This window comes from Choloepus didactylus, chromosome 1 (genome assembly GCF_015220235.1).
Source record: "Choloepus didactylus isolate mChoDid1 chromosome 1, mChoDid1.pri, whole genome shotgun sequence".
NCBI lineage: Eukaryota > Metazoa > Chordata > Mammalia > Pilosa > Megalonychidae > Choloepus > Choloepus didactylus.
Window position 1 is genome coordinate 179,370,483 of NC_051307.1, and position 12,700 is coordinate 179,383,182.

Consider the following 12,700-nt stretch of genomic DNA (forward strand, 5'->3'; position numbering starts at 1 on the left):
AACCAACAATTACACTATACGTAAAGGTTACTTATATAAGCATTAATTCATAATCCTGAAAAGATACTCTGAAAAAGAAGAACTTGGCCCACCTGAAATAATACTATGTAGACACAGATTAATTCCATCTATATTTATTGTGCCAAGCCTAGTTAGTACAGGTCTTTAAAAGACATATTTTAATGATGATTAAATACTATATAATAGTCACAAATTTATGTTTGTAAATATTAACTAATTTTTTAGTTTTGCCAATCTCAAAACAGCAAGTTCAAAATTACTGAGGACTACATTAAACGTAAATTGTCCAAATATTCCAATAAAAGGACAGAAATTGTCAGACTGGATAAAAGGAATACAGTAAAGTTACTATATACTTTTAGAACAGAAAAAGCTACTATTAATGTTGCACTATCCTGGCTTTGTATTCTGGCCAGTAAAACAGTTATGAAGGCAGTCCTTGTTTATGACTAATAAATGAAACTGAATCAGGAAACTAGATAAGTAGCAGCACTACGGCAAATATGAAGATGCTCTGAACTGTTTTTCTTAGTTGCTCACATGAATTTCCTATCTAAGCCCTGTTGAGAGAAGGGGGAGTGGACTAGAAGTTTAATTTGCAACTATGCAAAATATCAGGCAAAAAAATTTTTTGCCCTTAATGTACAAAATAAAAATAAGCTGAAATATGAAGTTAATCACATTTTTTTCCTAGCAAACTCCATAATAATAATGTCAAAAAATAAATATTTCAAGTAACTCTGGATCTTCATTCTTAGGTGATATTTGAAAGCAATTATTTAAATCTAGAAACAGCCAATGTCTTAATTTTTGAAAAGAATGGAATTCTGGCATATATTTAACTGGAATCAATTTAAAAACACAATAATCTGCAAATTGCCAATTACGTTAATACCATGGGTTGTATCATATGAACAATAGGATGAGTCGGCACATTTTTGCAATTATTGCAATTAAATAAACTCTAATTTTGGATCATTAGGTATTTAGGGCCTATTCCTTTGGTGAATATGAAAATCATCTGAAAATCTATTAAAGGTTTCTTAAAGACTGTCAACAAGAGCACAATGCAATGTGTGTCAGAGCCAATGAAATCACGGGGAGAATATATTATACAAGACTCTCTTGAGGTAAAAGTCTTTAATAAGAAAAAACTGGACACTTGGGACCTTGTTTAAATGTACTAAAAGGACTCAGTCTCTAGAACCACCTTAAATCTTTGCATCAAATTCTATTAGTATCTCTAGTTACAATGTAATTAACTTTTTGAGAGTTACATATTTGAAAATGCCCACACACAAAATTGTTACACCTTAAATGAGTTAACTATTTTTCCTTTTGCGTTTAGCGATCAGGAATCTCTGTAGGGAAAGACTATAAGACCATGTAAATCTCCTCCTTCTTCAACTTCTTCTCCTAGGTTTAGCACCCAATGATTCTTGTCTAAATCAGTCTTCACATGATGTTTGCAAATGGTGATTTTTTTTTCCTATTTTATTCCCTGTAAATTTATTACTCAACACTCTACTAAAAGGAAAAGCTCTCCTTTCTCCTACACTTATCTATTTACCTATATATTCTATTAGTTACTGGAATGGACTCATATTTTCCCCCTTATTTCCCTTGTACCTACCTCCTCTTTCTTTTAGGCCTTTTTGACACAGCATAGTAATTGTCAGAATGTTTCCTGACCCCATAATTCTTTATTCTTTTTTAATTTAAAAATTTCCAAAAATTATAAATACTCTATACCCACCAAGGGACAACTCTCCTTCCCCTCTCCTACCATCCCTGGTAACCTCTCATCTATTTTCTGTCTCTATGAATTTGCTATTTCTAAATATTTCATGTAAGTGAAATTATACAGTATTTGTCCTTAAGTGCTTTATTTATTTTACTTAGTATAATGTTTTCAAGGTTCATCCATGTTGCAGCATATCTCAGAACTTCATCCTTCTTAGGGCTAAATAATATTCCATTGTATATGTGTAGATTTTGTTCATCCTTTCATCTATTGATGGACATTCGGGTTGTTTCTACCTTTTGGCTACTGTGAATAATGCTGCTATAAACACTGGTGCATAAGTATCTGCCTGAGTCCCTGCTTTCAACATCTTTGGGTATTTGACTAGAAGTGGAACTGCTATGTCATATGGTAATTCTCTATTGAATTTTTTTTTTTCATCCTCATCCTCCCAAAAGCAAGGGGTGCCACTTTTTGTAAAATGAGCCCCTGAAAGAAGAGAGGGGACAGGTATAGAGTTTTTTTTTTATTTATTTTATTTTTTTATTTTGAAATAAATTCAAAGTTATAGGCACAGTTGCAAAAACAATACTAACCCCATACACAGAATTCCATCATACCCTGACCCCCCTCCCCTGATAGCTCAATCCACCAACTTTAACATGCTGTCACATCGCTATTTCTTTCCCTCCCTATCATCCTTCATCTATTGCTCTGTCTTCTGAACATATGAGAGTTAGCTGCACACATCCTTAAACATACACTACAATTCACGTATACACTTCCCTCATGAACAAGAATATTCTTTTATGCAATTCCATTAAGCACAGCTAAGAAGTAAAAGAGATTCAACAATGATACAAAGTTTACATTCTATATTTCCTTTTCCTTATGTCTCAACTGTGTCCCTTTGAGCCACCTGTCCTCTATCCTCCAATCCTATCCAAGTTCATCCTTAGCATTCAATTGTCATCTAGTTAGACTGTCTTTTTTTTTTTCCAGTTGTGGAAACATATACAGCCTAAATCTTCCCGTTCCACCCCCCTCCCTAGCCTTCCATTAGTGGGATTAATCACATTTAGAATGTTGTAATGCTATCACCTTCCCATCATCCATTACTAGAAATTTCCCTTCACCTCAAACCGCAACCCTACACTCATTTCTTAACTCCCCATTGCCCATTCCCCCATTTCTCTTAACCCAAACTCTACTTTTCATCTCTATGGTTATATTCTCTGATAATTTCTTTGTGTTTACTGTGGGGCTTAAAATTAACCTCTTAAATCTGTAACAGTCTTGTTTTTCTTTGATACCACCTTCACTTCAATAGGACGCATAAACTATTTTCCTATACTCTTTCATTCCCCCACCTTTATATAGTTGTCTAAAATTACATATTTTACATTGAGTTCAAAACCACTATTTGTCATTAGAGTTTGTGTATTTTATATCATGTAGGACCTAAATAGTGGAGTTACAGTTCAAAAATTATTGACTTCTATTTGTATTCCATTGTGGTTGGAGAATGTGCTTTCAGTATATTCAATTTTTTTTTTTTTTAATTTCTTGGGGCTTCTTTTATGTCCCAGATTGTGGTCCCTTCTGCAGAAAGATCTGTGATCACTAGAGAAAAATGAGTGTCCTGGTGATTTGGGATGTAAGGTACTATATATGTCTGTTAAAATTCTCTATATCTCTCCTTTCTTTGTTTCTCTGTTGGTAGGGCTCCCTTTAGAATCTGAAGTAGGGCAGGTCTTTTATTGGCAAAGTCTCTCAGCATTTTTTTGTCTCTGAAAAATTTAAGCTCTCCCTTGAATTTGAAGGAAAGCTTTGCTGGATAAAGTATTCTTGGTTGGAAATTGTTCTCACTCCGAATTTTAAATATGTCATGCCACTGCCTCCTCACCTCCATAGTGGCCACTGAGTAGTCACTATTTAGTCTTATGTTGTTTCCTTTGTATGTGGTGAATTGCTTTTCTCTTGCTGCTTTCAGAACTTGCTCCTTCTCTTCAGTATTCAAGAGTCTGACCAGAATATGTCTCAGAGTGGGTTTATTTGGATTTATTCTATTTGGAGTTCACTGGGCATTTATGCTTTGTGTATTTATATTGTGTAGAAGGTTGGGGAAGTTTTCCCCAACAATTTCTTTGAATACTCTTTCTAGATCTTTACCCTTCTCTTCCCCTTCTGGGACACCAATGAGCCTTAAGTTTGGACGTTTCATTTTATCTATGGTATTCCTGAGATCCATTTCGATTTTTTCGATTTTTTTCTCCATTCTTTCTTTTGTTCTTTCATTTTCTGTTCTGTGGACTTCTAGGACACTGAGATGTTGTTCAGCTTCCTCTAGTCTTGTATTGTGAATATCCAGAGTCTTTTTAATTTGGCCAACAGTTTCTTTTATTTCCATAAGGTCTTCTATTTTTTTATTTACTCTTGCAATGTCTTCTTCATGCTCTTCTAGGGTCTTCTTTATGTCACTTATATCCTGGGCCATGGTCTTCTTGATGTCCTTTGAATCCTTTGCCGTTTTCGTTCCTTGATTGTAGTTCTTTGATTAATTGTGCAAGTACTGTGTTTCTTCTGATATCTTGATTTGTGTGTTTGGAGTTGGATTCTCCATATCATCTGGTTTTATAATATGCATTAAGATTTTCTGTTGTTTTTGGCCTCTTGGCATTTGTTTTGCTTGATAGGGTTCTTTCAAGTTGTAAAAAAAAAAAAAAAAAAAAAGGATATCGATCTAATTTTTCAGAAACACAGTTTGGTGACGTACACTTTCTCTAACTAACCAGCAGATGGCGTCTGTGAGTCACCTATACCCCTCAAGTCAGTTCTCAACCTTGCTCCCACGGTGTGTGGGGAAAGGATTCTTGTGGGGTTCAGTTGGAGAACTCAGTTTGGGTGTGTTGCTGGAGCCATCCACCCTGAATGTGGGGCGTGTGTACGGATGGCCAGGGAGGAAGGACATTTTTAATATTCAAATCCCCCAAGTTCCTGGAGATTCAAGGCTGCCCCAAGAGTCTAAGCCTTCATTTCAGTTCAGCCCCAGACCCTTTCTCTCGCTGTCCCACAAACCACCGGACTTGGTGTAGCGTCCCTGGGTTCTCCGAGTGGGTCCCCCCTCCCAGCCGCGATCCTCCAGGAGCTCAGCCAAGGGAATGCCATGCTACATCACCAATACACACCATCCCTCAAGGGAAGCCCCAGGCCGCCAGGCCGTGCAGCGGCACGCTCTCAGCCTAAAGCAAAAATGGCCGAACGGGGTGTCTCAACCCCCTCCTCCTCGCACAGTTCCTCCTTCCCAGCTCCGGGACAATTGGCGGAGCTCTGGGCTGTGGGCACAGCCCTGGGCAGGAGTTTATCCAGCCCTCCAGGGAGCCAGCTGCTAGCCGCGGGGTTTCTTTCTGCTTCCGGCTCTCCCCTCCGTTCCCCCAGCCCCAAGGGTATCTGCAGCGGGCTATCTTCCAGGCCAGACACCAAGACGCTGGCCCAGCCCCCTCTTGCTGTGTTTTACTGTGTGGTTCCCACTACTGCGGCTGCAGCTGCTCCTGGGTTTTTCCCCTTTTTTTTCCAAAAGAGCCAGCCGGTCTCCAAACGCTGAACCCTGGCTTCCCCAGACCGCCACACAGCTGCGGGTCTTCCAGCCAGCTTACTCACTCGTTTCAGAATGCAGACTCCCGGTTTCACCAAGTATACAGCCCCTCTGGAACTAGGAGATCTCGTCCAGCTGGTGCATTGCTGTAACTGGTATTCTGGGTCTCTTTCTGGTTTTTAGCTAGTGTTTTTCATGGAGGTGCTTTTTCACCCTGTCTCACCTAGCTGCCATCTTAGTTTCTCTCTCTCTATTGAATTTGAAAAGGAACAACCATATGGCTTTTTCCAAAATAACTACACCATTTTATATTCCCACAACAATAAATGAGATTTCCAATTTCTCCACATTCTTGTTAAATAATAGCCACCCTGTGGGTGCAAACTGGTATCTCATCATGGTTGTGCTCTGCATTTTCCTAATGCCTTAAGATGTTGAGCATCTTTTCATGGGCTTATTTCATTATTTCTATATCAGCTTAGAAAAAATATCTTTTCAATCCTTTCCCATTTTTAAATTGGGTTGTCTTTTGGATGCTGAATTGTAAGATTTCTCTATATATTCTGTATATTAAGCCCTTAGATATATGATTTACAGCTATTTTTTCCTATTCTGTGGGCTTTTTCAGTTTCTTGATAATATTCTTTGATGGACTGAAGTTTTTAATTTTGAAGGAGTCAAAATTATCTATCGTTTCTTTTGTTGCTCATGCTTTTGGTTCTCAAATCTAAGAATCCATTCCCATATATAAGGTCATGAAGATATGTGTCTGACATCTAAGAGTCTCCTATACAGTATTTAGGTCTTTGATTCCTGTTAATTTTGTATATGGAGTGAGGTAGAGGCTCCAACTTCATCCTTTTGCATGTGTATATCCAATTTTCCCAGCATCATCTGTAGAAAAGAATATTGTTTCCCTATTGCATGCACTGGCACCCTTGTACAAAATCAATTGGCTGTAGATGTGTGAAAGTTTTTCTGGACTTTTAATTCTATTCCACTGGTCTATTTGTCTGTGCTTATGCCAATATCATGCTGTTTTGAGTACTGTAGCTTTGTAATAAGTTTTTTTAAAATTTGGTTTTATTGAGATATATTCACATACCATACAATCATCCATGGTGTAAAAATCAACTGTTCACCGTGCCATCATATAGTCATGCCTTCATCACCCCAATCCATTTTTGAACATTTTCTTTACACCAGAAAGAATTAAAATTAAAATAATAAAAAACAAAAGTAAAAAAGAACACCCAAATCAATCTCCCCCTTCCCACCCCAATCTTCATTTAGTCCCTGTCCCCATTTTTCTACTCATCCATCCATACACTGGGTAAAGGGAGTATGAGCCACAAGGTTTTCACAATCACACTGTCGACCCTTGTAAGCTACACAGTTATACAACTGTCTTCAAGAGTCAAGGCCACTTGATAGTTTCAGATAGTTACTTTTAGCTATTTCAATTCACTAAACCTAAAAAGGGATATCTATATAGTGCATAAGAATGCCCACCAGAATGACCTCTCGACTCCATTTGAAATCTCTCAGCCACTGAAACTTTATTTTGTTTCATTCTCCTTCCCCCTTTTTGGTCAAGAAGATGTTCTCAATCCCACGATGCCAGGTCCAGGTTCATCCCCGGGAGTCATATCCTGCATTGTCAGGGACATTTACACCCCTAGGAGTCAGGACCCACGTGGGGGTGGGGGTGGGGGCGGGAGTTCATCTGCCAAGTTGGCCTAGCTAGAGAGAGAGGGCCACATCTGAGCAACAAAGAGGCACTCAGGGGATACTCTTAAACACAATTATAAGCAAGTTTAGCCTCTCCTTTGCAGCAGTGAGCCTCAAGAGGCAAGCCTCAAGATAGAGGGCTCAGCATACCAAACTGTCAGTCCTCAATGTTGATGAGAACATCAGCAACAACCCAAATGAGGAAGTCCAACACTTCGGCATTTCCCCCACCTCCTCAGGGGAGCCCTGCATATACATTTTTATTCTCTGCCCAAATACTTCGGGATGTATCATTATTTCACACTAACCTGTGCAAACCTACCAGTAAGTTTTGAAATCAGAGAGTATGAGTCTTCCAGCTTTGTTCTTCTGTTCCAAAACTATTTTTGCTATTCAGGGCCCATTGTAATTCCATATAAATTTGAGTATTGGCATTTCCATTTTCGCAGACAAGGCTGCTGGATTTTTGATAGGTACTACATTGAATCTATAGATTGCTTTAGGTAGTATTGACATCTTAACAACATAGGTCTAGTAGTACCCTGCTATTTATTTAGGTCTTTTTAAATTTCTTTGAGCAGTGTTTTGTAATTTTCATTCTTTATCCTCCTTGGTTAAATATATTCCCACCTATTTTATTCTTTCAGATGCTATCATAAACAGAATTGATTTTTTACTTTCCACATCAAGATATCTATTGCTAACGTACAGAAACACAATTGATCTTCTGTGTTGACGTCTGCCAGTTGGATATATTATGCCCCCCACAAAAGTTACGATCTTTTAATCCAATCTTGTTGGGTGGAACTTTTGATTGAATGTTTCCATGCAGACGGGACTCAATCAACTGTGGATGGGGACTCTGACAAAATTATTTCTATGGAGGTGTGGGCCCTGCCCATTCAGGGTATATCTTGATTAGTTCACTGGAGTACTTAAGAATGCTCAAGAGCCAACACAGAGGCTGACGCTTGGAGACACTTGGAGATGCAGTCAGAAAGACAGAAAGACATTTTGGAGATGCTAGGCTAAGAGATGAAGACCAGAGTTTTCCCTGGAGAAACAAAGAGAAGAGGACTCCCAGATGCTTAGAGATGAATGCCCTGGGAGAGAGAAGCAAGGATGCACAAGAGCTGAGAGAGAGGAGCCAAGACAAAAGCCCAGAGACATTTTGGAGAAAGCCATTCTGAAACAAAACCAGGGAGCAAAGGACCAGCAGATGCCAGCCACATGCCTTCCCAGCTGACAGATGAGTTCCGGATGTCAGTGGCCATTCTTCAGTGAAGGTATCCTCTTATTGATGCCTTAGTTTGGACATTTTTATTACCTTAGAACTGTAAATTTGTAACCTAATAAATCCCCTTTATAAAAGCCAATCCATTTCTGGCACTTTGCATAATGGCAGCATTAGCAAACAGGAACAACCTTTTACCCTGCAACTTTGCTGAATTTATTCATTGGCTCCAGAAGCTTTCTTGTGGTTTCTTTTGAATTTTCTATATGTAGGGTCATGTTGTCTGCAAACAGAGATAATTTTAGCCCTTGATTTCCAACCTGAATACATTTTATTTCTTTCTCTTGTCTAATTGCTCTAGAAGTTCTACTGCAATGCTGAATATCAGTGGTGAAAGCGAGCAACTTTGCCCATTTCAGATCTTAGAGAGAAGCTTTCAGTCTTTCACCATTGTGCCAGTTTGGATACATTATGTCTGCCAACAAGCCATGTCCCTTAATGCAATCTTGTGGGGGCAGAGCTATTAATCTTTTTGATTAGGGCATGAGCTCTTGACTGAATGTTTCCATGGAGATTTGACCACGCCCATTCACGGTAGATCTTGATTAGTTTACTGGAGTCCTTTAAAGGGAGCTCACACAGAGAGCAGAGAGATGAAAAACGCCCCAAGACATGCTAAGCCAGAAGACCCAGACGCTTGCTTACACTTTTGGGATGCTGGCCCAGAGTTTGTTCCAAAGAAGCTAAGAGAGGACAAAATGCCCCAAGAGCAGCTGAGAGAGTCTTTTGGAGAGACGCTTGGGAGCTGATGCTTGGAGATGCTTGGACTTGTGGACGGGGCAGTTAAGTGAGACATTTTGGAGAAAGTCATTTTGAAACACAAGCCGGGAGCAAAGAATCAGCAGGTGCCAGCCACGTGCCTTCCCAGCTGGTAGAGGTGTTCCAGAAGCCATCAGCCGTTCTTCAGTGAAGGTATCCTCTTGTTGATGCCTTAGTTTGGACACTTTTACGGGTATAGAACTGTAAATCTGTAACTTAATAAATCCCCTTTATGAAAGCCAATCCATTTCTGGTATTTTGCTTAACAGCAGCATTAGCAAACTAGAACAACGATTGTGTATGATGTTAGCTGTGGGTATTGCACATATGTCCTTTATAATTTTTGAGGAAATCTCTTTCTATTTCTACTTACTTCAAGTGTTTTAATCATGAAAAGATATTGGATTCTATCAAATGCCTTGCGTGCATCAATGAGATTTATATCCTTTTATTTCTTTCATTCTACTGATACGGTGTATTACACTGATTTTCATATGTTGAACCACAGTCACACACCTGGAATAAACTCCATTTGGTCATGGTGTATAATCCTTCTAACGTGTCAGATTCAGCTTGCCACTATTTTGTTAAGGATTTTTGCAAGGCTCCTTATAAGGAAAGTTGGTTTTAATTTTCTTTTCTTGTACAGTCTTGATCTGGCAGAATGAATTAAGAAGTGTTCCCTTCTCTTGAATTTTTTGGAAGAATTTGAAAAGAAGTGGTGAACATTCTTCTTAAAATGTTTGGTAGAACTCACCATTGAAGACCTCTGGTCCTAGACTTTTCTTTGCTAGAAAGTTTTTGTTATTGATTCAATCTCTTTATGTGTTATTGGTATGCTGAGAATGTGTCCCTTTCATTCTAAATTACCTAATTTGTTGGTGTACAATGTTTCATGGTATTCTTTTTTAACCATTTTTACTTCTGTAAGCTCAGTAGTGATATCAAGATTTCCATTTCTGATTTTAGTTATTTCCATCTTTTTTCTTTTAGTCAGTTTAGTGAAAGGTTTGTCAATTTTAGTTCTGTTGATTCTCAATTGTTTTTCTATTTCCTACATCATTTATCTTCCCTCTCATCTTAATTATTTCCTTCCTTCTGTTAACTTTGGCTTTAGTTTCCTCTTCTTTTCCTAGTTCCTTATTTTGAGTTCTTTCTTCTTTTTTAATACAGGCATTCATAGCTATAAATTTCCCTCTAAGCCCTGAACTTTGATGCATCCTCTAAGTATTGGTATGTTGTGTTTTTGTTTTCAATCATTTCTAAGTACTTTCTCATTTCCATTCTGATTTTTTCTTTAACCCACCGGTTGTTTAAGTGTGTCAATTTCCATTTATTCGTAAATTTTTCAGTTTTTCTTCAATTACTGATTTCTGCTTTCACTCTATTGTGACTGGAGAAGATACTCTACTGTTGAATAAATTTTTATTAAATTTAATTAAATTAAAATTTAATTAAAATTTTTTAATTTATTGAATTTGGCTTGCGCCCTAACATATGGTCTATCCTGGAAAACAATCCCTGTGCAATAGAGAAGAATGTGTATTCTGTGGGTGCTAGGTGAAATATTCTATGTAACTATGTTAGATCTAGTTGGTTTAAAGTATCATTCAAGTCTTCTATCTCCTTACTGACCTTCTGCCTAGATGTTCTATAGAATAGTTAAAGCGATATACTGAAGTCTCCAACTATTACTGCAGAACTATCTATTTCTCTCTTCAATTCTGTCAATTTTGTTTCATATATTTTGGAGTCCTATTGCTCAATATATATGTGTTTATAATTGTTGCACATTCTTGTTGAATTGACCCTTTTATCAATATATAACGTCTTTCTTTTTCTCTTGTAACAGTTTTTGACTTAAAGTCTATATTGTCTGATATTTGTATAGCCTCCCCAACTCTCTTTTAGTTACTATTTGCATGGAATATTTTTTTCCATCCTTTCACTTTCAAAATATTTATGTCTTTGGATCTAAGGGAGTCTCTTGTAAAACTGGATAATGTGTCTTCATCCAGTCTGCCAGATTCACCTACTAACTAGGGAGTTTAATCCATCAAATATTAATGTGTTTCTAAGTACCAAGGCACTGAAAAATCAAAGCTGAACGAATAAGAATAAGGCACCGCACTCTAGGATCTTCTGCCAAAGAAGAGATACAATAACATATAATAACCAATATAATAGAAGCACCTACCAAATACATCATACAGGAATCCTTTCACAATGACCTTGTTCAAAAGACTCAAAGAAGGTGAGTATACACTCCAAGATAAGTTTCCCAATCGGTCCTACACCCATGCAGACTGGCTTGAACCACTACCACTTCAATGAAATTCTCCTTTGCTATAGTCATAAATTAACCTCCATCCACATTGCCATTTCCAGTGGCCTAATTTTAGTTCTTATCTAGCATGAAGTTCTCTGCAAAACAATGCTAACTACTCTTTCCTTTTGTAATCCTCTCCACTCTTGGCTTCCCTGACACTCGTCCAATTCTCTTTATATTTTTTTTTCATTCTCCCTTGTAGGGATTTCTTTCCATTTATCTTTTAAATATTAATGTTCTCTAAAGCTTCATATTCAAATCTGCTGCTCTGTTTGCTCTACAAACTCAATACTTCTCCAAGGGTGGTCCTTGCATCTATGGTACTAGTTAAAAAGTTCCACCCCTAAGCCACAACCTGGACCTACTGAATTAGCTACTTAACATACACTCCCTCTAGTGAGCCTTAAACCCCCCAAATTGAAAACCTATATAGTCTCCTTGAGCAACTTCATCCACACTCTGGCCTATGTTAATAACTCTCTAATCTATACTTCATCTGGATTGCTAGAAGAGCTACTATTATCTGATCTCCAGAACTCTAATCTTGTCTCATGACACAACTATCTAAAATACTACTAAGACCATGACATCTCCGTTTAAAGATTTAAAAGTGTTTCCCATTGCTTACCAAATAGATTTCAATCTCTGAAGTACTAGGAAGACTCTCCATGATCTGTCCAGTTGTCTTCTCTAGCTTCATATAAGCTCCCCCTGACTTTGTCCTTTATGTTCTAGCAACACATACCTATTTGCAGTTTCTGAACCTACTATGCTAACTCAGAATTCAATGATTCTGTACGTATTTCCTCTGACTAGAATTCCTTTTTCTACCTTCTTCATCTGGCTAAATTTTACCTTTCCTTCACCACTCAACACATAACCTACTTGAGGAAGACTTCCCTATAACAGTCTTCAGGACACTAATAAACATTCCCTGGCAATTTATCCTGCTTAAACATAAGAAGTTACTTTAAACAAACTTACTTTCTAGTTCTTCTTTTTCAAACTTGGTATTCACAGTTGAGCTGGTTTTGCCAAGATCCACAACAGCTTCTTCTTCAGGGCCCTGAAAATAAATTATTCTCATTCATTAATAAAATCAGTATTTACTGAAGACCTACTATATGCACCATCTGGGATAGCTCCAAAAAATAAACAAAATAATAGACTGCCTTATAGCTAACTGCATTGCTACTATTTTTAAAAGCATGCATAAGGTACTTTTTT

At 37.7% G+C, this 12,700-nt stretch overlaps 1 protein-coding gene across 7 annotated transcripts in view; it reads right to left on the reverse strand.

Moving 5' to 3' along the window:
• The window catches only part of SLC4A7 (solute carrier family 4 member 7), a 148,410-nt gene that overhangs the window by 77,931 nt on the left and 57,779 nt on the right, over window positions 1–12,700 (reverse strand). For all 7 annotated transcript variants that reach the window (XM_037846169.1, XM_037846162.1, XM_037846119.1 and 4 more), the window contains one exon: window positions 12,458–12,539. In XM_037846169.1, coding sequence (XP_037702097.1) covers window positions 12,458–12,539 — 82 coding nt within the window. The remainder of the gene's footprint in view (window positions 1–12,457; window positions 12,540–12,700) is intronic.